General features: G+C 45.6%; 1 protein-coding gene across 5 annotated transcripts in view; it reads left to right on the plus strand.

The window, feature by feature from the left end:
• MYO15A (myosin XVA) overlaps nt 1-26,977 on the plus strand; it is a 93,166-nt gene that overhangs the window by 6,264 nt on the left and 59,925 nt on the right. For all 5 annotated transcript variants that reach the window (XM_072119882.1, XM_072119883.1, XM_072119880.1 and 2 more), the window contains 4 exons: nt 16,882-16,964; nt 19,302-19,365; nt 19,454-19,563; nt 25,218-25,292. In XM_072119882.1, coding sequence (XP_071975983.1) covers nt 16,882-16,964; nt 19,302-19,365; nt 19,454-19,563; nt 25,218-25,292 — 332 coding nt within the window. The remainder of the gene's footprint in view (nt 1-16,881; nt 16,965-19,301; nt 19,366-19,453; nt 19,564-25,217; nt 25,293-26,977) is intronic.

Consider the following 26,977-nt stretch of genomic DNA (forward strand, 5'->3'; position numbering starts at 1 on the left):
AAACAAAACAAAAGACAAATTTGGAAACATCTCTGATTAAAGTTGTATGAATTGAACGAGACTTGAATCCAAGGGTGTCATGAATTTTTCACATGTCCCCAGGGACAGAAAATTATTAAGAGGGTATTAGAAAAATTAAAGATGTGTATGATACTCTCCTGAGGTTTGTAGCGTTGGGCGATCGTGTTATTACAGCACATTGTGGCCATACTATATACTGTACATGTTTATATTTCTTGATATATATATTGATGAGTGAGCCAATTCAAATTATCTATGATTTTTATTAAAAAAAAATCATATTTTTTGAGCTCTAGACAGCCAACTAGACAGCCAACTATCTACCATTTCAAGGACCTGAGCCAGGGCCAGGCCCAGGACCCCCTATTTAGCATCCTGCAAATCGGACCTAGGGATCATGGTTATTCCTGGTCTTCAACCACAGCCAGCTATAAGGGGTCTTGATCCCCCTACCAGGGGATCAGGAGCCTAACTAGGAGAGGCATTGCCCCATAGCAGACTTCTGAAAGAGACCCTCCTACCCCATAAGAAAATATTCATATTTGTATGCTCACACATTTACACATCCTTACACACATGTATGTACTGATATATAGATTTATACACTTACACAGATCTGTCTCAGTAGCTGATGACCACATGTGAGAAGAGATGAGAGGTCCATATTTCTGTTATGTTTTCCCTTAACTCTACCTTAGATCTTTAAACTTTAAGTCGGTCAGAGGCTGAGAGGAATCTACCATCAAAATCCTTCATGACAAACCAGGGACACTTACACATAGATCCAGGAACCATGACTGTGGTAATTTTCTTATATGCATTATCCATGGCCTCCTTCCTTCTAAAATCAACTTTAACAGTAAAGCTTATGAGCCAGAAGAGTTCTGCAGGGTGTTACCAGAGCCCCTCAGTGCTGTAGCTGTGTGCTGAAACTTTCTCTGTTGCAGTGATATTACAGCAGGAAGAGGGAAGTGCTGAGAGAGAAGAGGGAGGGGGAAACAATGTAACAGCCTGTGAGGCCAGAGCACGGAGAGGTGCCCAGAGCCCTCCAGACTCATTAGCATAATTTTCAGAGTTGATTTAAGAGGGAAGGAGGCCATGGATAACAAATATAAGAAGGGTAGCACAGTCACTGTTCCAGGACTTAGAAGTTAGAACCAAAACCAATTTTGGGAAATTTGCTCATCTTTAAGTCACATATGTTTAAAATATTATATTTCAGTATATTTGTTGTAACCTTTGTATTCAAAAACACAAATTACCCTACAAACTCGCTCTTTATGTCTTTGGTCTTATATAGTTGCAAACTGTATAAATTTGCAAATGCTAAAAATGTTGCCATATTAATAATATACTGATAACATTTATACAATGTGTCTGTATTCACGACGTTTACCATTGTGCCAGGGTGAAAGCAGCCTAAAACCTGTTCAGTCCCTGAAGGAAATAGATAATCACTAGATATTTTCCCAAATTGGGTCCATAACATTGCAATTGTATGTTATATCTGCTAGATATCTCCTCTTACTGCGTGCTGTTAGTTGCCAAACTGTGCCTCCTGCTCAAGGGTTAATAAGTGGACATATGTCAGCACTGTCTAACCCCCCCACCCCAGCTCAATCTGAGTTCTTGCATCTTAACACTTAAGTCCTTTCGTTGGAAAAGTCTCAGGGTGGTAAAGTGGGAATGGTACAGGCTACTTGCATTATTCATATTAAACTGAGCCAAGAATATAGTGTTACAGCACAAGAGAACGGCCACTATATCTTGGCTTCCTACTTCTCAGTGCTGTGCAGAAGCGTCACTACGGCTCGATGACAATGTAACTGGAATCTCCCTGGACTTATACTGAGAGTCTCTGGATTTCTTAAGTCTCCATTAAGAAGGATGAACTTACATGGACCTTGCTCTTTGCTTGGAATATGACTTTCTAAAGAAAAACCGGAGAAGAACTTGGCAGATTCCTTCAGATAAAGGACGTTGTGATCCCAGGATGGGGGTTTGGGTCACCATACCACAACCCGAGCAAGGTAACTGAAGATGTTGTCTGCAATGAGCTTGGTATTCATGAGCATCGTGCATCGCTCTCAGAGACGCCTAGAAGCACAGTGTAATTTTTCTTAATTAAGGCAAAGACATTGGTTGCTATTTAATTGCGCTCTCCGTATCACCTAACAGCATGAGCATTTCATCTCGTAGAGTTGTAGATCTGCGATTTGCTTCTGGCGTATACAGTGCACCTCGGGGTACAATCTCAGAGACGGCAGAGAAGTTCCACCACTTAGTATCAAGCGAGGAACATTAGCATGAGCTTGGAAAGTTATCGTCATGGGAGGCAAAAAAGGTGATGCGAAACCAGCCAAGAAAGGGGCTGGAGGAAGGGCACCACCCTCAAAGCCTGACCCCAAAAGCAAAGATGACAAGAAAGGGGGAAAGGGGAAAGGAAAAGAAAAAGAAAAAGCTGATCCGAAGGCAGGGAAGAAAGCGAAAAAGGAAATAAGTGAGGAGGAAGAGGAGGAAGTATCTGAGGTAGAACGTGGAAAGAGTGAAGAAAGCAAAAATGAAGAAGAAGAAGAGGAGGAAGATGTTGTACCAGCAGCAAGAGGTAGGAGAGGTAGAGAGAAAGGAGTCGCAGCCCTAAAAGGGGCTTCTAAAGCAGTAGCTGGGATGAACAAAGGCAAAGTTAGGAAAGATCCAGAAGAGGAACCTGAAGAACCTGTGCCCAAGGGACCAAAAAAGGACTTAGCAAGAGCTCAGCTAAAAGGGGCAACTAAAGCCATGGCTGGACTGACCAAAAGAGCAGCAGCTCCTCCTCCTAAAAAAAAGAGGAGCCTGAAGGCGACATCTAAACTTTTTATGAAATTTGGCCAGCTGAAACCTCGGAGGTCTAAGAAAGGTCACTTCAAAACAGCATCAAAACTATTTCTGGGCTTAAGAAGAAAGTTTGCGGCTTCGTCGCTACTTGATAAGAAAAAAAAGTCCGCAGACATGTTGAAAAAAACATCTAAGCTGATGGTGGGCTTACGGAAAAAAAGCGCAAAGAAACCGTTGCCAAAAGCTGCTGCAGCAACTGATGGAACAAGACAAAAACCATCGTTTCTACTTATAAGATTAGGAGGTAATGCTCCAAAACCAGATGCGCCAGAAAAGAAAGGGCCAGGGAAGCTGTTCAGGGGGTTCTTTAGCCGAAAGAAAGCAAAAGATAAATTCAAACCGAGAGCTAAAGTGCTTACTAAGGTGTCCGCAGCTGCTAGTTGGTTGACCAGAAGATTTCTCTCCAGGAAAAGTAGATACTTCCATAATGAACGAGCCATACAGGATGCATGGCTTACTAGGATGGGAGCGCAAAAGTTGCCATTCCCTTCACAGGAGGAACTTAACAGATACAGGACAAATATGAAACGTTTTCCAGGTGCTTACAGGTTCTATGGCCAAAATGAAGATGTCTATGGACATCCAAAGAACTTTGAAGCCTACCGACACCAAAGATTCCCGACGCAAAGATACTTGCAACATGGGCCTGGAAGACACGATGACCCATCCATGGAGTATTACAACTACGACAATGAAGAATACGGGTTTGATCAGGATGGGTATTACGATGAGGAATATCCATTTGCACATATTGGTCAATTTCCAGGATATGCTGGAGCAGATGAGGAGTATGATGATTATTCTGGATATCCTATGGAAGATGACTACACGTCATATCAAGATAACATGGAGTATTATGATGAAGGCAATCACCTGCTTAAGAGCCAGAACTCGTATTTTCAATATGAAGTAGATGTTCATAATCCTCAAAGTGCATATTCATCATATGGCTATGATGGGGAGGAAATGGGTTATTCTCAGGATCCAATGAATCCATATGATCCCCCAGAAAGTGAGAATGAATTTGGTTATTCTGAAGGACACCCTCCTTATTCAGACATGGAAGAAACAGATGGCTATAATGATTACCTGGGTGCAATGAACAACAATGGCTACATGGTATCCCCATATGCAGAACCAATGAACCCATATGCCCAACCTTTAGATGATATCATAGAACATGATGACCCTGAAGCAATGGGACAAAGTAACCATCCTTATTATGAGCCTGAAGACCAGATAGAAGATGCTTCCACAATACCCCGAGGTAGGAAATATAAACTGTTCCCAAGACCACAAGTAAAACTTTTTGGGAGAGAGAGATTAGATGTCCCACTACCTCCATCTCCACATATATCATTTACCGATTTTGATGAAGATGAAGAAGAAGATGGAGAAGACGAGCCATTACTTCCACAGCAGCTTAGAAATCCAAGAACACTTGGGGCTAAATCTCTTTTTGCAAAATCGTTTCAAAGAAATTTTAGCCAGCCACATGCAAGAGGAGTACAAAAGCTGTTGTCTACAAAACCCATTGGAAAGAAAATGCATACATCCCACTTTCAAGAAAATTACCAAGAACCAGATTTACAAGATTACTCTCCAAGAGCCTTTGGTAGTCCTTTAGGACAATTTATGAAAAAGTCACTTTCCCCTAAACCAATCTTAAAACGTAATGAGCCGCAGTTTCAAAGGAGACCTTTTTCCCCACCACCGAGAAATCCCTTCGAAGAGACAACATTTGAAAGGCCAATGTCTCCACCTCCTTCCCTAAAACGTACTCCAAGTCAACACCGTAATAATCAGACTGGCAAAAACCCCTCCGCACAACAGTTAGAGTCCTTGAGGAATGATCTGGCAGATGAGCAGAGTTCTCCTTTACCATACCACAAGCGCTTTGGCCATAAATTGGCTGGCATGGAGTCAACAAATGTATTAAGAAGAGCAAATCATTCTTCTTCTGGTGGAAGCCCTACTTTACCGCACTCCAAACCAATATTCCCCTCATCGCCCTCTACTGTCCGAAAATTTGGTAACCAAGCTAAAGAGATTTCTATGCCACCATCTCCTAACCTTTCCACTAGACAGAGGCCAGTTTCTCCAAAGCCTACTATGAATGCATTTGGTTTAAATAAATCTAATACTGCCTCCCAAAATCAAAATGCACACAGGCTGTCTGAGGTTCGTTCCTCTTTCAGACAAAAAGGAATATTGTCTACCCCTCAGTTGGACAGAACACAACGTCCTAGGTCGCCTTCACCTACAAGGATGACACATTGGTCTTCCAATCCAGGCAATGTAAATACTCCGTCTGTTGATGTACGGTCATCACCACTGCCAACCATGAAGAGAGGAAACAGCATTCGAAATATTCATAGTAATCCTCCAACTTTACAACCATCAATGAATTCGAGAAGTGGACCTCCACCACCTATGGGGAGCCCAGTGTCCCAAAGAATTGATACTTTTGCAAAAACAGACATGCGAATGTCTCCATCACCAATGTCGACAAGAAAAACTTTGGAAAGTTCCAATTTTCATCCAGGGAATCAAATTGCACAACAAAAATCCCCACGAATGGCAAGAAGAATGGATGGGAATGTAAATGATCATCAAGGAGGTTTGACCCAAATGTGGGGGAATGAAACGGAGTCGAGAGGAGAAATCAAACCACTGACACTAAACCCATTTATGAAAAATCTAAGACGCACTGGCGATATGAAACCACAACAAGCATCACCAAAGAAGCAACCGATGTCCCAGATGCCACCTTATGGAGGAGATAACATTAGTCTACCACCTCAAATGTCTCCAAGGCCACAAAATAGGTATGGAGCAGCGTCTAGTTCACCATCGCAACAGAGAAAGTCACCGGTACCGAACAGATATGACAGCATAAGAAGTTCTTCCAGCCTGTATCCACCCGCCCCTTTATCAAGCACTTCAAGACAAGGAAGCGATCCATCTATGGGCAGGGAATTTCAAGAAAGTTCTTCACAATTCCCTCCTTCCTTTGATCCTCCAAGGTCCCCAATGATGACAAGACATAACAGTATGAGAGGAGTTCAGAAGTCAGTTCCACCAAGTCCTGCACCACAGAGACATGAACATGGTTTGTACACACCAAGCACATCTTCTGCACATTCTGTCTCATTTTCAGATCCCAGACGTTCACCAGACATGGCCAGACCTGGTAGCATGAGAGGAACTTTGAGTCGGTCATCCCAAGGTCCAGTTTCCCAACTTATAAACAGACAAGGAAGCAGTCATATGAAAAATAGAGACATCAATGAGGGCTTAATGATGCCACCGCCTGAACCAGCACCCAGTTCTAAAAATCCATTCTGGAAGCGAGTTGGACAGCCACTTGTAGGAATGTCTCAAGGCCCCCCGCCATCACAACAGATGCTACGCAGAGAAGAGCCTCCGGCAGTCAACCGTCTCCCGGAAGAAATTCCTTCAAATCAATTTGCAAAAAAATTGGGTCAGATGGCAGGTAACCAAATTCAGAGACCAAAGTCTCCATCGTTTTCTATGAAAGGAGAACTCGGAGCAGCTACATTTAAACCTCCATCTCCTCAAAATCTTAGACATCCCCACGACGACATGAGGAGCGTATCCAACCAGTCACCAAAACGGAATCCAATGCCTTATCCCGGAAACATAGGCCAATCAAGACCTCCCTCTCCTCAACCAGGGCTGCAGTCATTAGGTGGATTTATGTCTGACTCATTAAACCAAGCAAACCAAGGATCTCTGAATGGAAGATCTAGTATACATCTAAAATTTCGTGGATCTCCAACTTTGGCTGGTGCCAACCATTCATACCCTAGGCATCCACCTCCGAGGGATCCCAACATGTGGCAAGGTCCACCAAAACATCCATCAGAATACTACGAGGGTGATTTTGAAGATGGTAATGGAAGATATGCTGTGGTCATGCCTCAAATGCATCAGATGGAAAACTTTCGAGGTCGCGGCAGTCTAAGGAATCGGCCCTGGCCTCGGCAGCACGCGGGGTATTCCCGTGAGGCGCAAGGAACATGGTCGTCTAATAAATCCATGCATAGGCCTTGGACGGAAACCCTCAGAAGAGGATCACAGAGGGCCAAAGAAAAAGTTGCCAACTACCTTACACATGGCAGCACACGGCCCCCAAGAAACTTTCAACAAATGGCCGGCACAAGAGGGAGGCCTCCGATGAACAATAAGGTAGGGTTACTTATTTCTTATTTTGTGATGTATAAAATTTAGCAGGGGTGAACCTAAACTCTCCATTGCCCGAGAAGAGCTATGGAATGGCGCCACCTATGCCCCATTAAGTAGATTTGTATTATCACTATTTTTAAGTGACGGGTCCTGCTTTGTAGAAGGTGACTGCATCCCTGATGTTGCCTCCCCCCCATCTGGATGTAGGTGGTGCCGCCTGAGGCATGAAGCTCAATTCTCCTCCAGGGCGCACCCCTTATCTTTAGGAATCTCTGCAACTCTTTTCTATCTCTTATCTTATCTAACACAGATCGCTCAATTTCTATGAGATAGATAGATGATAGTTTCATAGATTATTAGGAAGTTGGTTTCAGTAAATTTAATTTCCCCCTCCAACGCTGATGGAAAGCCCGTTATCGGTTATTCCCCTGAGGGGTCTGATCTCCGTCCTCCACCGGTTATCAGTTTCAGTCTGCTATGATTTGACAGGAGCATAAAGCCTCGTGATTTACCTCATAATACATGACATACAAGAGTCTGAGAGAGATTACACTCCGCACACTGATCCCCAGGACACAAAGAGATTTATGTAAATGTGGAGAATTGATCCCGCACCAAGTCACAAACTGAGAAAAGAACGGAGATATTTAATTAGGAAATGGATGAGATGAAGCCTTGGCAGCGCTATGGATGCTGGGGTCATCCAGGGGGAACATGCAACTCTGACACAGAGACCCCAGTACTGTCCTGTACACAGTTATATATATGTATCTTTACACATCCCCTGTATATAGTGATAAGGAACATGATGGTATAACCTGGGAATCTCCTGTATATAATGATATATGTACAGCCGGTATAACCTGGGGATCTCCTGTATATAGTGATATATGTACAGCCGGTATAACCTGGGGATCTCCTGTATATAATGATATATGTACAGCTGGTATAACCTGGGGATCTCCTGTATATAATGATATATGTACAGCCGGTATAACCTGGGGATCTCCTGTATATAATGATATATGTACAGCTGGTATAACCTGGGGATCTCCTGTATATAATGATATATGTACAGCTGGTATAACCTGGGGATCTCCTGTATATAATGATATATGTACAGCCGGTATAACCTGGGGATCTCCTGTATATAATGATATATGTACAGCCGGTATAACCTGGGGATCTCCTGTATATAATGATATATGTACAGCTGGTATAACCTGGGGATCTCCTGTATATAATGATATATGTACAGCCGGTATAACCTGGGGATCTCCTGTATATAGTAATATATGTACAGCTGGTATAACCTGGGGATCTCCTGTATATAGTGATATATGTACAGCTGGTATAACCTGGGGTTCTCCTGTATATAATGATATATGTACAGCTGGTATAACCTGGGGATCTCCTGTATATAATGATATATGTACAGCTGGTATAACCTGGGGATCTCCTGTATATAATGATATATGTACAGCTGGTATAACCTGGGGATCTCCTGTATATAATGATATATGTACAGCTGGTATAACCTGGGGATCTCCTGTATATAATGATATATGTACAGCTGGTATAACCTGGGGATCTCCTGTATATAGTGATATATGCACAGCCGGTATAACCTGGGGATCTCCTGTATATAATGATATATGTACAGCTGGTATAACCTGGGGATCTCCTGTATATAATGATATATGTACAGCCGGTATAACCCGGGGATCTCCTGTATATAATGATATATGTACAGCCGGTATAACCTGGGGATCTCCTGTATATAGTGATATATGTACAGCTGGTATAACCTGGGGATCTCCTGTATATAATGATATATGTACAGCCGGTCTAACCTGGGGATCTCCTGTATATAATGATATATGTACAGCTGGTATAACCTGGGGATCTCCTGTATATAATGATATATGTACAGCCGGTATAACCTGGGGATCTCCTGTATATAATGATATATGTACAGCCGGTATAACCTGGGGATCTCCTGTATATAATGATATATGTACAGCCGGTATAACCTGGGGATCTCCTGTATATAATGATATATGTACAGCCGGTATAACCTGGGGATCTCCTGTATATAATGATATATGTACAGCCGGTATAACCTGGGGATCTCCGGTATATAATGATATATGTACAGCTGGTATAACCTGGGGATCTCCTGTATATAATGAAATATGTACAGCTGGTATAACCTGGGGATCTCCTGTATATAATGATATATGTACAGCCGGTATAACCTGTGGATCTCCTGTATATAGTGATATATGTACAGCTGGTATAACCTGGGGATCTCCTGTATATAGTGATATATGTACAGCCGGTATAACCTGGGGATCTCCTGTATATAATGATATATGTACAGCCGGTATAACCTGGGGATCTCCTGTATATAATGATATATGTACAGCCGGTATAACCTGGGGATCTCCGGTATATAATGATATATGTACAGCCGGTATAACCTGGGGATCTCCTGTATATAATGATATATGTACAGCCGGTATAACCTGGGAATCTCATGTATATAATGATATATGTACAGCCGGTATAACCCGGGGATCTCCTGTATATAATGATATATGTACAGCTGGTATAACCTGGGGATCTCCTGTATATAGTGATATATGTACAGCTGGTATAACCTGGGGATCTCCTGTATATAATGATATATGTACAGCCGCTATAACCTGGGGATCTCCTGTATATAATGATATATGTACAGCCGGTATAACCTGGGGATCTCCTGTATATAATGATATATGTACAGCCGGTATAACCTGGGGATCTCCTGTATATAATGATATATGTACAGCCGGTATAACCTGGGAATCTCCTGTATATAATGATATATGTACAGCCGGTATAACCTGGGCATCTCCTGTATATAATGATATATGTACAGCCGGTATAACCTGGGGATCTCCTGTATATAATGATATATGTACAGCCGGTATAACCTGGGGATCTCCTGTATATAATGATATATGTACAGCCGGGAAAACCTGGGGATCTCCTGTATATAATGATATATGTACAGTCGGTATAACCTGGGCATCTCCTGTATATAATGATATATGTACAGCTGGTATAACCTGGGGATCTCCTGTATATAATGATATATGTACAGCTGGTATAACCTGGGGATCTCCTGTATATAATGATATATGTACAGCCGGTATAACCTGGGGATCTCCTGTATATAATGATATATGTACAGCCGGTATAACCTGGGGATCTCCTGTATATAATGATATATGTACAGCTGGTATAACCTGGGGATCCCCTGTATATAATGATATATGTACAGCCGGTATAACCTGAGGATCTCCTGTATATAATGATATATGTACAGCCGGTATAACCTGGGGATCTCCTGTATATAATGATATATGTACAGCCGGTATAACCTGGGGATCTCCTGTATATAATGATATATGTACAGCTGGTATAACCTGGGGATCTCCTGTATATAAAGATATATGTACAGCCGGTATAACCTGGGGATCTCCTGTATATAATGATATATGTACAGCTGGTATAACCTGGGAATCTCCTGTATATAATGATATATGTACAGCCGGTATAACCTGGGGATCTCCTGTATATAATGATATATGTACAGCCGGTATAACCTGGGGATCTCCTGTATATAATGATATATGTACAGCTGGTATAACCTGGGGATCTCCTGTATATAATGATATATGTACAGCCGGTATAACCTGGGGATCTCCTGTATATAATGATATATGTACAGCTGGTATAACCTGGGGATCTCCTGTATATAATGATATATGTACAGCCGGTATAACCTGGGGATCTCCTGTATATAATGATATATGTACAGCCGGTATAACCTGGGAATCTCCTGTATATAATGATATATGTACAGCCGGTATAACCCGGGGATCTCCTGTATATAATGATATATGTACAGCTGGTATAACCTGGGGATCTCCTGTATATAGTGATATATGTACAGCTGGTATAACCTGGGGATCTCCTGTATATAATGATATATGTACAGCCGCTATAACCTGGGGATCTCCTGTATATAATGATATATGTACAGCCGCTATAACCTGGGGATCTCCTGTATATAATGATATATGTACAGCCGGTATAACCTGGGGATCTCCTGTATATAATGATATATGTACAGCCGGTATAACCTGGGGATCTCCTGTATATAATGATATATGTACAGCTGGTATAACCTGGGGATCTCCTGTATATAATGATATATGTACAGCTGGTATAACCTGGGGATCTCCTGTATATAATGATATATGTACAGCCGGTATAACCTGGGGATCTCCTGTATATAATGATATATGTACAGCTGGTATAACCTGGGGATCTCCTGTATATAATGATATATGTACAGCCGGTTTAACCTGGGGATCTCCTGTATATAATGATATATGTACAGCCGGTATAACCTGGGAATCTCCTGTATATAATGATATATGTACAGCCGGTATAACCCGGGGATCTCCTGTATATAGTGATATATGTACAGCTGGTATAACCTGGGGATCTCCTGTATATAATGATACATGTACAGCCGGTATAACCTGGGGATCTCCTGTATATAATGATATATGTACAGCCGGTATAACCTGGGGATCTCCTGTATATAATGATATATGTACAGCCGGTATAACCTGGGGATCTCCTGTATATAATGATATATGTACAGCTGGTATAACCTGGGGATCTCCTGTATATATTTATATATTTACAGCTAGTAAAACCTGGGGATTTCCTGTATATAATGATATATGTACAGCCGGTATAACCCGGGGATCTCCTGTATATAATGAAATATGTACAGCTGGTATAACCTGGGGATCTCCTGTATATAATGATATATGTACAGCCGGTATAACCTGGGGATCTCCTGTATATAATGATATATGTACAGCTGGTATAACCTGGGGATCTCCTGTATATAATGATATATGTACAGCCGGTATAACCTGGGGATCTCCTGTATATAATGATATATGTACAGCTGGTATAACCTGGGGATCTCCTGTATATAATGATATATGTACAGCCGGTATAACCTGGGCATCTCCTGTATATAATGATATATGTACAGCTGGTATAACCTGGGGTTCTCCTGTATATAATGATATATGTACAGCTGGTATAACCTGGGGATCTCCTGTATATAATGATATATGTACAGCTGGTATAACCTGGGGATCTCCTGTATATAATGATATATGTATAGCTGGTATAACCTGGGGATCTCCTGTATATAATGATATATGTACAGCCGGTATAACCTGGGCATCTCCTGTATATAATGATATATGTACAGCTGGTATAACCTGGGGTTCTCCTGTATATAATGATATATGTACAGCTGGTATAACCTGGGGATCTCCTGTATATAATGATATATGTACAGCCGGTTTAACCTGGGGATCTCCTGTATATAATGATATATGTACAGCTGGTATAACCTGGGGATCTCCTGTATATAATGATATATGTACAGCCGGTATAACCTGGGGATCTCCTGTATATAATGATATATGTACAGCTGGTATAACCTGGGGATCTCCTGTATATAATGATATATGTATAGCTGGTATAACCTGGGGATCTCCTGTATATAATGATATATGTACAGCCGGTATAACCTGGGGAGCTCCTGTATATAATGATATATGTACAGCTGGTATAACCTGGGGATCTCCTGTATATAATGATATATGTACAGCTGGTATAACCTGGGGATCTCCTGTATATAATGATATATGTACAGCCGGTATAACCTGGGGATCTCCTGTATATAATGATATATGTACAGCTGGTATAACCTGGGGATCTCCTGTATATAATGATATATGTACAGCCGGTATAACCTGGGGATCTCCTGTATATAATGATATATGTACAGCTGGTATAACCTGGGGATCTCCTGTATATAATGATATATGTATAGCTGGTATAACCTGGGGATCTCCTGTATATAATGATATATGTACAGGTGGTATAACCTGGGGATCTCCTGTCTATAATATTATAGCTGGTATAAGTTGTACACCTTCTTTATAAAGTGATATAATATGGTGCATGCTGGTATAACCTGGGGATATTATGTGTAAACCTTATAAATTCATCATTATATTTTGCAGATGTGGGACTGGTACATGGTGAGGCTCAGTATATTATACTTTGTGCCTGTGGTTCGATGTAGCCTTTCATTTGGCATATTATTTTTACATTATAATTAAGGATAAACAAGGGTGTAACTTGAGGGGGTGCAGAGGGTGCACCGAGAGGCCTAGGACCCCCTATGATGTACCTTTCCTATATGAGAAGACTAGTGCTCTACACAATACATTATAACTGGAACACATTTTGCCACGGAGGATAAATATAATACAATTTTGCTGTGTATTGAGCCGTTTGACCCGTTAATTTGACCCGTAAATGCCAAATGTTTAGGATATGTTTCTGTATAAAAAGTATCTCTTGCATTTAAAGAAACATTTGCTGTTAGAATATCCTAAAATTCCTTGAATCCGCTCGGCACCAGCCTGGAATTCTAAAATGAACTGGATTACATCAGGGTCAGAGAGCAGGAGATGGGATTCTCTAGGACTTAAGACTAACATTATTCATCAAGAATCCAGATTTGCTGAATTACTAGATTATCGGGTGCTGGATTAAAGGACTTTTATTGTACTGGTGATGCAAGGATTTTGGTGCATTTTTTCAGCATTTAAAAAGAAAAATTTTTTTAAATAAAATAATTGCACACCAATGAATAAGCTTCAGTTGTGATCCAATCTATAAAAAACTTGCACCAAATAAGAAGTGAAGTCCAGCAGATTTAATCCTATATATTAGTAACAAGACTCATTTATTAATATGGCGCACAACCACCACAATAATCTACAGTTTCCAGAGGTCCAGCAGAAGACCTCCTTACCATACTAGAAGGCGATGGAGGGTGGTCTTCCAGAATCATTGTATTAGAAGGGTCCAAGGAACCCAAGTCTGACAATGTAAAGAACCTTTTTTTTGCACCATATTAGCAAATGGCTCCTGGGGCAAGACCTTAAAACTCTAGGACCATGTCAGTGCATGCAGTATTTACCATTGTTCTTATGAAGTTGGAGTAGTAGGAATGTTCTTATGGTTTCCATGCCCATTATAGTCTCTACCCATAACTGGAATAATACACTAATCATTTTGTCCAAAGACAAATGTGAGAAATTTTTTATAAATGGAAACACTCTATTGTACAAAATCATTATGTAACATTTTCTTAAAGACGTACACCAGTTGTCTACAACCATTACTGTATGCACTGCATGGTAGTAGCATGCATTATATAAGTATATACGGCTAAGAAAGAGTCGAAATATATGTAAGCTATTGAGTTCTTCCCTATAGGGCAGTGGTGGCGAACCTATGGCACGGGTGCCAGAGGTGGCACTCAGAGCCCTTTCTGTGGGCATTCAGGCCATCACCACAGGACAGAGTTCACCAAATCTTCCTGCAGTCCCAGGCAACTTAAGAGATGCTGCTCTCAGCGCTATTTTAAAGTGACACTTCATTGACTGTTTGGAACTGCAATAACTTTGAAGGTCATACTGCTGGACCCAACATTCTACCTGTACTGAGAGACCCTGGAGAGAAGCTATCTGACCTCTTTCTTTCAACTGTATTGGTAGCCTTAGGAGGAAGAACACGTAGCAATAAGTTACTGCTTAAAATTCCATGTTGGCACTTCATGGTAAATAAGTCAATTTTGGTTGTAGTTTGGGCACTCAGTCTCTAAAAGGTTCGCCATCACTGCTATAGGGGGAGGGCCAGACTACAAAACCAGACATGTTCTTTAGAGGGAGGCCCAGATTACACAGGACAGACTGCTGTTATAATGGAAAGTCCAGACTACAAAGCCAGACTACTGTAAGGGTGCCATCCAGACTACAAAGTCAGACTGCTGTAAGGGGCGGTCCAGACTACACAGCCAGACTACTGTTATAGGAGGAGGTAGGACTACACAGCAAGGCTGATGTTCTTGGGGGAGGTCCAGGCTACACAACCAAACTTTGGTTATAGGGGGCAGTCCAGATTACGTTGCCAAGCTGCTGTTATAAGAGGAGGTATGACTACACAGCCAGGCTGATGTTCTTGGGGGAGGTCCAGACTACACAGCCAGACTGCTGTAAGGGGCAATCCAGATTATATAGCCAGACTACTGTTATAGGAGGAGGTATGACTACACAGCCAGGCTGATGTTCTTGGGGGAGGTCCAGACTACACAGCCAGACTGCTGTAAGGGGCAATCCAGATTACATAGCCAGACTACTGTTATAGGAAGAGGTAGGACTACACAGCAAGGCTGATGTTCTTGGGGGGAGGTCCAGACTACACAGCCAGACTGTGGCTGTTCTAAACTGGAAAGAAAAAGAAAAAAAGAGCAACAAGTGCTCATTGGGCATTGTGTAATGTGCATTGGGTGTGAATAAGGTAGATACATAGGTGTACTCTTACAATCTTTGGTTGTGCACAACCACTCATCACTTGTCACCCAGAAGACCAATCCGAACTCTTACAGGAGGAAAAAGATATGGAAGGTTGCTGCACCAGTTTGTAAGAGAATATGGATGCTGCTTGATGTGATTCAAAGCTTTATTAATGGATATGCTGGGTAACACTTTTTAAAGTAGAGCCCTCTACTTCATTAGGTCATTTGCTATTCTCTTGAAAGACTGCTGTTCTAGGGAGGGGGGTGGAGGGGGGGTCCAGACTACACCGCCAGATTGCTGTTATAGAAACCAGTCCAGACCACACAGCCATAATACTGTTGTAATTCCAGACTACACAGACAGCCTGCTGTTATAGGGGAGGTCCAGACTACATAGCCAGACTGCTGTTATACTGTATGGGGAGGCCCAGACAACACAGCCAGACTACAGTTATAGGGGGAGGTCCAGACTACACTGCCAGACTACAGTTATAGGGGGAGGCCCAGACAACACAGCCAGACTACAGTTATAGGGGGAGATCCAGACTACACTGCCAGACTACAGTTATAGGGGGAGGTCCAGACTACACTGCCAGACTACAGTTATAGGGGGAGGCCCAGACAACACAGCCAGACTACAGTTATAGGGGGAGATCCAGACTACACTGCCAGACTACAGTTATAGGGGGAGGTCCAGACTACACTGCCAGACTACAGTTATAGGGGAGGCCCAGACAACACAGCCAGACTACAGTTATAGGGGGAGGCCCAGACAACACAGCCAGACTACAGTTATAGGGGGAGATCCAGACTACACTGCCAGACTACAGTTATAGGGGGAGGTCCAGACTACACTGCCAGACTACTGTTATAGGAGGAGGTCCAGACTACACTGCCAGACTACAATTATTGGAGGAGGTCCAGACTACACAGCCAGATTACAATTATTGGAGGAGGTCCAGACTACACAGCTAGACTGCTGTTATAGGGGGAGGTCCAGACTACACATCCAGACTGCTGTTATAGGAGTAGGTCCAGACTACACAGCCAGACAACACTTATAGGTGGAGGTCCAGACTACATTGCTATTGCCGCCCATTTATTACGCACATGTTTCCTCTATAAACAACCTGCCACTCAATTAGGGGTCCAGTCTGGCAGTGATCAGATTTCAGGGGTGACTTTTTTTTCAAAAGTTGGTTGTCTTTTAATAAATCCTGTAATTTTATTACAATTTTAATGGTTTATCCAAGATGCAACCCATGATGAGCCCCCAGACCACTGGGCCAAGCCAAGAGCAGGATGAGAATGGGGTCCAGGATATGACACAGTTGGAGTAAGTATCACTAAATGTAAAAGCTGTATTCTGCTTATGTTGTTGTTTTAGTTCTAGTGTGTTTACTCTTTTGATAAATTAAGTTTATAACCATCATTATGCTGTACAAAAAGCTGTAACCCCCAGGCCCTGTAATAGGATGATCCAACCCCTAGGCCCTGTACTAGGATGCTGTAACCCCCAGGCCATGTACTAGGATGGACTATCCCCCAGGCCTTGAACTAGGATGCTCTGTCCATCAGGCCCTGTACTAGGATGCTCTGTCCATCAGGCCCTGTGCTATGATTCTCTGGCCCCCAGACCCTGTACTAGGATGCTCTGGCCCCCAGGCCCTGTACTAGGATGCTCTGGCCCCCAGGCCCTGTACTAGGTTTCTCTGGCCCCCAGGTCTAGTACTAGGATGTTCTGGCCCCCAGGCCCTGTACTAGAATGCTCTGTCCCCAGGCCCTGTACTAGGATGCTCTGGTCCATCCCACCGATATGGGTCTGTCCCCAGGCCCTGTACTAGGATGGACTGCCCCTAGGCCCTGTACTAGGATGCTGTGCCCCCAGGCCCTAGACTAGGATGTTCTGTTCCCCAGGCCATGTACTAGGATGCCCTGGCCCCCAGGCGCTGTACTAGGATGCCCTGGCCCCCAGGCGCTGTACTAGGATGCTCTGCCCCCCAGGCCCTGTACTAGGATGCTCTGGCCCCACAGGCCCTGTACTAGGATGCTCTGCCCCCCAGGCCCTGTACTAGGATGCTCTGGCCCCACAGGCCCTGTACTAGGATGCTCTGGCCCCACAGGCCCTGTACTAGGATGCTCTGGCCCCACAGGCCCTGTACTAGGATGCTCTGCCCCCCAGGCCCTGTACTAGGATGCTCTCTCCCACAGGCCCTGTACTAGGATGCTCTGGCCCCACAGGCCCTGTACTAGGATGCTCTGCCCCCCAGGCCCTGTACTAGGATGCTCTCTCCCACAGGCCCTGTACTAGGATGCTCTCTCCCACAGGCCCTGTACTAGGATGCTCTGCCCCCCAGGCCCTGTACTAGGATGCTCTGGCCCCACAGGCCCTGTACTAGGATGCTCTGCCCCCCAGGCCCTGTACTAGGATGCTCTCTCCCACAGGCCCTGTACTAGGATGCTCTCTCCCACAGGCCCTGTACTAGGATGCTCTGCCCCCCAGGCCCTGTACTAGGATGCTCTGGCCCCACAGGCCCTGTACTAGGATGCTCTGGCCCCCAGCTGGTTATTAATCTACATCAGCTGTGACTCTAATTCCGCTAATCGGCACAGTGCTTGTACCCACAACTGGACCGAGCACGGCTGCTAGTACAATAAGCAGCATCCTAGTCAGCAGTAGGGGGAGACATTAAAATGAACGGGATCCTAAATTGTGATCCAACCTCCCTCTAATACATGCTGAAAGCCTGAATTTTGTGTTTGCATAGTGGCTGAAGAGTGGCCCCATTTTTTAAAGTTTCTAAATAAAGACTATAAATTTTAAAGTGTTCTACTCAGGCAGAATATTGCTCTGCCCCCCAGGCCCTGTAATAGGATGCCCTGGCCCCCAGGCGCTGTACTAGGATGCTCTCTCCCCCAGGCCCTGTACTAGGATGCTCTGCCCCCCAGGCCCTGTGCTAGGATGCTCTGGCCCCCAGGCCCTGTACTAGGATTCTCTGTCCCCCAGGCCCTGTACTAGGATTCTCTGCCCCCCAGGCCCTGTACTAGGATGCTCTCTCCCCCAGGCCCTGTACTAGGATGCTCTGGCCCCCAGGCCCTGTACTAGGATGCTCTCTCCCCCAGGCCCTGTACTAGGATGCTCTCTCCCCCAGGCCCTGTACTAGGATGCTATCTCCCCCAGGCCCTGTACTAGGATGCTCTCTCCCCCAGGCCCTGTACTAGGATGCTCTCTCCCCCAGGCCCTGTACTAGGATGCTCTCTCCCCCAGGCCCTGTACTAGGATGCTCTGGCCCCCAGGCCCTGTGCTAGGATGCTATCTCCCCCAGGCCCTGTACTAGGATGCTCTCTCCCCCAGGCCCTGTGCTAGGATGCTCTGGCCCCCCAGGCCCTGTACTAGGATGCTCTCTCCCCCAGGCCCTGTGCTAGGATGCTCTGGCCCCCCAGGCCCTGTACTAGGATGCTCTCTCCCCCAGGCCCTGTGCTAGGATGCTCTGGCCCCCCAGGCCCTGTACATAAAACAGCAGATACTTTCTCTTGAGCATTCTCTATGTGGATGTTGTATTTTCTATGAGCATGTTGTATAGCAGTTTTTAGGTCTTCTCTTCTGTACTATAATATTGTATTAGTTGTGTGATGTTGTATCATATTGTTATGTGTCCTTTTCTATTTCTAGGGACTTACAGGAAGCGTCCGTCCTCCACAACCTGAGAAAAAGGTTTGAGCGAGAGCTGATATATGTGAGTGTACACACGGCGTCTATCGAGGTCTTCATGTCTGGAGCTTTCTATGAGTTATCAGTAACGATCCTCTCCTCCATTATCTTAGACCTATATCGGGAGCATCCTCCTCTCCCTAAACCCATACAGGATGCTGAATATATATGGGACGGACAATGTCTTGTATCATGAAGGGAAATCCTTGGGAGAGACTCCTCCGTAAGTGATACACATTCCTCTTTTCTTATGGATTGTGTCCATCCTTCTAAGGATTGGTGCAGAAAATGTGTAGGGCCCTGATCACCAGAGCTTACAGTCTATGAGGAAGAGTGAGGAGAACCAAGAGGTAAAAAGCTGATATAATGGTCCAATCATAGAACAAAATATAATATAACAAATTGAGGCACTGCTGCTTGACCCAGTCATAAGCCGTCATCTTATATACAAAGTCTAAGGTGAAGGGGACTGCAGAGAAGCCTGGAGCTTGGGATCTAGTGTTTGCCCGATAACAGGGGGGAGGAGGAGGACACAGGATGGATTAGTAAAGAGAGAGTTAAAACTTCATGCAGTTATCAACAGTTATAGATCTGCCTAAAGAGATGGGTTTTAAGAGCAGGTTTAAAACTTTGTAGGTTGGAGGATAGTCCAGGGTAGAGCATTCCATAGAATGGGTGCTGCTCTAGAGAAATCTTGGAGACGTGAGTGGGAGGTTCGAATTAAGGTAATCTAAGATCACTGGCAGATCGAAGAGCATGGTTTGCGTGATAGACTGCGATGAGGGAGGAGTGGTAGGAAGGTGCAGCATTATGCAGAGCTTTGTGCATGAGGGTTATGATTTAAAACTGTATTCGAAAGGTGACTGGCACAGACTGGAGGTATCTGTGTAGTGTTTGGCCTGAAAGACAAGTCTGGCTGCTGCATTAAGAATAGAACGGAGAGAGGTTAGTGAGTGGAAAAGTAGGGAGTTACAGGAGTCTAGACATGCAACAGTTAGCATTATACAAGTTTCAATTTTAAGAAATGGTTGTATTCTGGAGATGTTTTGTAGATGCATGTGGCAAGAGTGAGAAAGAGAATGAATATACAGTGCAAAGGGGTTCAGCACAACCCCAAGACAACGGCCTGCTGCTTCAGGGTTCTGGTGACCCCACAGATTGAGATGGAGAGGTTAGGATGGACTCTGTTAGTAGATGGTGGAAAGACAAGAAGTTCAGTCTTAGAAAGATTAAGTTTCAAAAGGAGAGAGGACATGATGGTAGAGACAGCAGAGAGACAGTCACTAGTGTTCTGGAGTAAGGCAGGGCTGATGTTACGTGCAGAAGTATATAGCTGGGGTTCATCAGCATAAAGATGATACTGGAAACCAAATCTGCTGATGGTTTGTCCAATGGGGGCAGTATAGAGGGAGAAGAGAAGACGACCTAGGACTGAGCCCTGAGGACCCCGACACTGAGAGGAGAGGACCTAGGACTGAGCCCCGAGGACCCCGACACTGAGAGGAGAGGACCTAGGACTGAGCCCTGAGGACCCCGACATTGAGAGGAGAGGACCTAGGACTGAGCCCCGAGGACCCCGACACTGAGAGGAGAGGACCTAGGACTGAGCCCTGAGGACCCCGACACTGAGAGGAGAGGACCTAGGACTGAGCCCTGAGGACCCCGACACTGAGAGGAGAGAACCCAGGACTGCGCCCTGAGGACCCCGACACTGAGAGGAGAGGACCTAGGACTGAGCCCTGAGGACCCCGACACTGAGAGGAGAGGACCCAGGACTGAGCCCTGAGGACCCCGACACTGAGAGGAGAGGACCTAGGACTGAGCCCTGAGGACCCCGACATTGAGAGGAGAGGACCTAGGACTGAGCCCCGAGGACCCCGACACTGAGAGGAGAGGACCTAGGACGGAGCCCTGAGGACCCCGACATTGAGAGGAGAGGACCTAGGACTGAGCCCCGAGGACCCCGACACTGAGAGGAGAGGACCTAGGACTGAGCCCTGAGGACCCCGACACTGAGAGGAGAGGACCCAGGACTGAGCCCTGAGGACCCCGACACTGAGAGGAGAGGACCTAGGACTGAGCCCTGAGGACCCCGACACTGAGAGGAGAGGACCCAGCACTGAGCCCTGAGGAGCCCGACACTGAGAGGAGAGGACCTAGGACTGAGCCCTGAGGAACCCCGACTCTGAGAGGAGAGGACCTAGGACTGAGCCCTGGGGACCCCGACACTGAGAGGACCTAGGACTGAGCCCCGAGGACCCCGACACTGAGAGGAGAGGACCTAGGACTGAGCCCTGAGGACCACGACACTGAGAGGAGAGAACCTAGGACTGAGCCCCGAGGACCCCGACACTGAGAGGAGAGGACCTAGGACTGAGCCCTGGGGACCCCGACACTGAGAGGACCTAGGACTGAGCCCCGAGGACCCCGACACTGAGAGGAGAGGACCTAGGACTGAGCCCTGAGGACCCCGACACTGAGAGGAGAGGACCCAGGACTGAGCCCTGAGGACCCCGACACTGAGAGGAGAGGAGCTAGGACTGAGCCCTGAGGAACCCCGACACTGAGAGGAGAGGACCTAGGACTGAACCCTGAGGAACCCGACACTGAGAGGAGAGGACCTAGGACTGAGCCCTGAGGACCCCGACTCTGAGAGGAGAGGACCTAGGACTGAGCCCCGAGGACCCCGACACTGAGAGGAGAGGACCTAGGACTGAGCCCTGAGGACCCCGACACTGAGAGGAGAGGACCTAGGACTGAACCCTGAGGAACCCGACACTGAGAGGAGAGGACCTAGGACTGAACCCTGAGGAACCCGACACTGAGAGGAGAGGACCTAGGACTGAGCCCTGAGGACCCCGACTCTGAGAGGAGAGGACCTAGGACTGAGCCCTGAGGACCCTGACACTGAGAGGATAGGACCTAGGACTGAGCCCTGAGGACCCCGACACTGAGAGGACCCAGGACTGAGCCCTGAGGACCCCGACACTGAGAGGAGAGGACCTAGGACTGATCCCTGAGGAACACCAACACTGAGAGGAGAGGACCTAGGACTGAGCCCTGAGGAACCCCGACTCTGAGAGGAGAGGACCTAATACTGAGACCTGAGGACCCCGACACTGAGAGGAGAGGACCTAGGACTGAGCCCTGAGGACCCCGACACTGAGAGGAGAGGACCTAGGACTGAGCCCTGAGGACCCCGACACTGAGAGGAGAGGACCTAGGACTGAGCCCTGAGGACCCTGACACTGAGAGGATAGGACCTAGGACTGAGCCCTGAGGACCCCGACACTGAGAGGAGAGGACCTAGGACTGAGCCCTGAGGACCCCCGACACTGAGGAGAGGACCTAGGACTGAGCCCTGAGGATCCGACACTGAGAGGAGAGGACCTAGGACTGAGCCCTGAGGATCCGACACTGAGAGGAGAGGACCTAGGACTGAGCCCTGAGGACCCCGACACTGAGAGGAGAGGACCTAGGACTGAGCCCTGAGGACCCCCGACACTGAGGAGAGGACCTAGGACTGAGCCCTGAGGATCCGACACTGAGAGGAGAGGACCTAGGACTGAGCCCTGAGGATCCGACACTGAGAGGAGAGGACCTAGGACTGAGCGCTGAGGACCCCGACACTGAGAGGAGAGGACCTAGGACTGAGCCCTGAGGACCACGACACTGAGAGGAGAGGACCTAGGACTGAGCCCCGAGGACCCCGACACTGAGAGGAGAGGACCTAGGACTGAGCCCTGAGGACCCCGACACTGAGAGGAGAGGACTGAGACCTGAGGACCCCGACACTGAGAGGACCTAGGACTGAGCCCTGGGGACCCCGACACTGAGAGGAGAGGACCTAGGACTGAGCCCTGAGGACCCCGACACTGAGAGGAGAGGACCTAGGACAGAGCCCTGAGGAGCCCGACACTGAGAGGAGAGGACCCAGGACTGAGCCCTGAGGACCCCGACACTGAGAGGAGAGGACCTAGGACTGAGCCCTGAGGACCCCGACACTGAGAGGATAGGACCTAGGACTGAGCCCTGAGGACCCCGACACTGAGAGGAGAGGACCTAGGACTGAGCCCTGAGGACCCCGACACTGAGAGGAGAGGACCTAGGACTGAGCCCTGAGGACCTGACACTGAGAGGAGAGGACCTAGGACTGAGCCCTGAGGACCCCAATACTGAGAGGAGAGGACCTAGGACTGAGCCCTGAGGACCCCGACACTGAGAGGAAGAGGAGAAGAGAAAGATCCAGAGAAGGAGACACAAAAAGTGCGTGCAGAGAGATAGGAAGAAAACCAAGAGAGTGCAGTGTCCTATAGGCCAATGGAGCGAAGCCCCTGAGGAGGAGCTGGTGGTCCACAGTATCGAACGCTGCGGATAGATCCAGAAGAATCCGGAGCGAATAGTCACCTTTGGATTTAGCAGTGAGGAGGTCATTGGAGACTTTAGTAAGAGCAGTTTCAGTGGAGAACAAAGAGCGGAACCAGATTGTTGGAGGTCATGGAGGGAGTTAGCGGAGAGATTGCCGGTTATAGAGAACAGACCGGGCCTTCCAGTAGTTTGGAGATGAAAGGGAGATAAGAAATTGGTCTGTAGTTATCAGCACTGGATAAGTCCAGGGAAGGTTTCTTTAGTAATGGGGCAACAGCTGGAAAGATGAGGGGACGACACCAGAAGAGAGAGAGACCAGAAGATGTTGGTTATGTGAGAAGTGACTGCTGGAGAGATAGACTGTACCAGATGTGAGGGGATGGGGTCACTGATGCAGGTAATGGGGCGAGAGGATGGGGTCACTGATGCAAGTAGTGGGGTGAGGGGATGGGGTCACTGATGCGAGTAGTGGGGCGAGGGGATGGGGTCACTGATGCGGGTAGTGGGGCGAGCGGATGGGGTCACTGATGCAAGTAGTGGGGTGAGGGGATGGGGTCACTGATGCGGGTAGTGGGGCGAGCGGATGGGGTCACTGATGCAAGTAGTGGGGTGAGGGGATGGGGTCACTGATGCAGGTAGTGGGGCGAGGGGATGGGGTCACTGATGCAGGTAGTGGGGCGAGGGGATGGGGTCACTTATGCAGGTAATGGGGCGAGGGGATGGGGTCACTGATGCAGGTAGTGGGGTGAGGGGATGGGGTCACTGATGCGGGTAGTGGGGCGAGCGGATGGGGTCACTGATGCAGGTAGTGGGGTGAGGGGATGGGGTCACTGATGCAGGTAGTGGGGCGAGGGGATGGGGTCACTGATACAGGTAGTGGGGCGAGGGGATGGGGTCACTTATGCAGGTAATGGGGCAAGGGGATGGGGTCACTGATGAAGGTAGTGGGGCAAGGGGATGGGGTCACTGATGAAGGTAGTGGGGCAAGGGGATGGGGTCACTGATGAAGGTAGTGGGGCGAGGGGATGGGGTCACTTATGCAGGTAATGGGGCGAGGGGATGGGGTCAATGATGCAGGTACTGGGGCGAGCAGAGGAGAGGAGCCCAGACACTTCTTCCTCTGTGACTGGCTCAAAGGAAGAGAGTGAACAGGATGAGGTCCCTGAGAGGGATTCATGGGGATTCATGGAGTTGAGAAAACCAATGTATTATTGTAAGTAATCTCGCCCTGCATTCATGTGATACTCCCATCCCTCTGCCCCCTCTTAAAGCTAACATGTAAGGAAAGCAAAATATGTAACCTTCTTTTTATAGGACTGAAGCTCATTCTGACGCAGAGCTGCAAATTACTGTATGTTAAATTATAGAATAATGTACGCATAAACCCACCACTAGAGGGAGCCTTTGTTACCATATACTATTGTGTAGTATGGCTTGTCATCTGCGTCATGAAAAAAACTTGTATAAGGACTTATTGATACGCACTTACTATAAAGGTATTTTTTACAGGCACCTCTTTGCTATTGCAAACATAGCCTACACCAAACTGATGGATGCCAAACACAACCAGTGTATTATCATAAGGTGAGTTATTGTATATATATGGGGCAGTATTATAGTAGTTATATTCTTGTAAATAGGGGCAGTATTATAGTAGTTATATTCTTGTACATAGGGGGCAGTATTATAGTAGTTATATTCCTGTACATAGGGGGCAGTATTATAGTAGTTATAGTCTTGTACATAGGGGGCAGTATTATAGTAGTTATATACTTGTACATAGGGGTAGTATTATAGTAGTTATATTCCTGTACATAGGGGGCAGTATTATAGTAGTTATATTCCTGTACATAGGGGGCAGTATTATAGTAGTTATATTCTTGTACATAGGGGGCAGTATTATAGTAGTTATATTCTTGTACATAGGGGGCAGTATTATAGTAGTTATATTCTCGTACATAGGGGGCAGTATTATAGTAGTTATATTCTTGTACATAGGGGGCAGTATTATAGTAGTTATATTCCTGTACATAGGGGGCAGTATTATAGTAGTTATATTCCTGTACATAGGGGGCAGTATTATAGTAGTTATATTCTTGTACATAGGGGGCAGTATTATAGTAGTTATATTCTTGTACATAGGGGGCAGTATTATACTTGTGATATTCTTGTGCATAGGGAGCAGTATTATAGTAGTTATATTCTTGTACATAGGAGGCAGTATTATAGTAGTTATATTCTTGTACATAGGGGGGAGTATTATAGTAGTTATATTCTTGTACATAGGGGGCAGTATTATAGTAGTTATATACTTGTACATAGGGGGCAGTATTATAGTAGTTATATTCTTGTACATAGGGGCAGTATTATAGTAGTTATATTCTTGTACATAGGGAGCAGTATTATAGTAGTTATATTCCTGTACATAGGGGCAGTATTATAGTAGTTATATTTTTGTACATAGGGGACAGTATTATAGTAGTTATATTCCTGTACATAGGGGGCAGTATTATAGTAGTTATATTCCTGTACATAGGAGGCAGTATTATAGTAGTTATATTCTTGTACATAGGGGGGAGTATTATAGTAGTTATATTCCTGTACATAGGGGCAGTATTATAGTAGTTATATTCTTGTACATAGGGGGCAGTATTATAGTAGTTATATTCTTGTACATAGGGGGCAGTATTATAGTAGTTATATTCTTGTACATAGGGGGCAGTATTATAGTAGTTATATTCTTGTACATAGGGGCAGTATTATAGTAGTTATATTCTTGTACATAGGGGGCAGTATTATAGTAGTTATATTCTTGTACATAGGGGGCAGTATTATATTAGTTATATTCTTGTACATAGGGAGCAGTATTATAGTAGTTATATACTTGTACATAGGGGGCAGTATTATAGCAGTTATATTCTTGTACATAGGGGCAGTATTATAGTAGTTCTATTCTTGTACATAGGGAGCAGTATTATAGTAGTTATATTCCTGTACATAGGGGCAGTATTATAGTAGTTATATTTTTGTACATAGGGGACAGTATTATAGTAGTTATATTCTTGTACATAGGGGGCAGTATTATAGTAGTTATATTCTTGTACATAGGGGGAAGTATTATAGTAGTTATATTCCTGTACATAGGGGGCAGTATTATAGTAGTTATATTTTTGTACATAGGGGACAGTATTATAGTAGTTATATTCTTGTACATAGGGGGCAGTATTATAGTAGCTATATTCTTGTACATAGGGGGCAGTATTATAGTA

This window comes from Engystomops pustulosus, chromosome 8, assembly GCF_040894005.1.
Source record: "Engystomops pustulosus chromosome 8, aEngPut4.maternal, whole genome shotgun sequence".
In the NCBI taxonomy this organism is placed as follows: domain Eukaryota; kingdom Metazoa; phylum Chordata; class Amphibia; order Anura; family Leptodactylidae; genus Engystomops; species Engystomops pustulosus.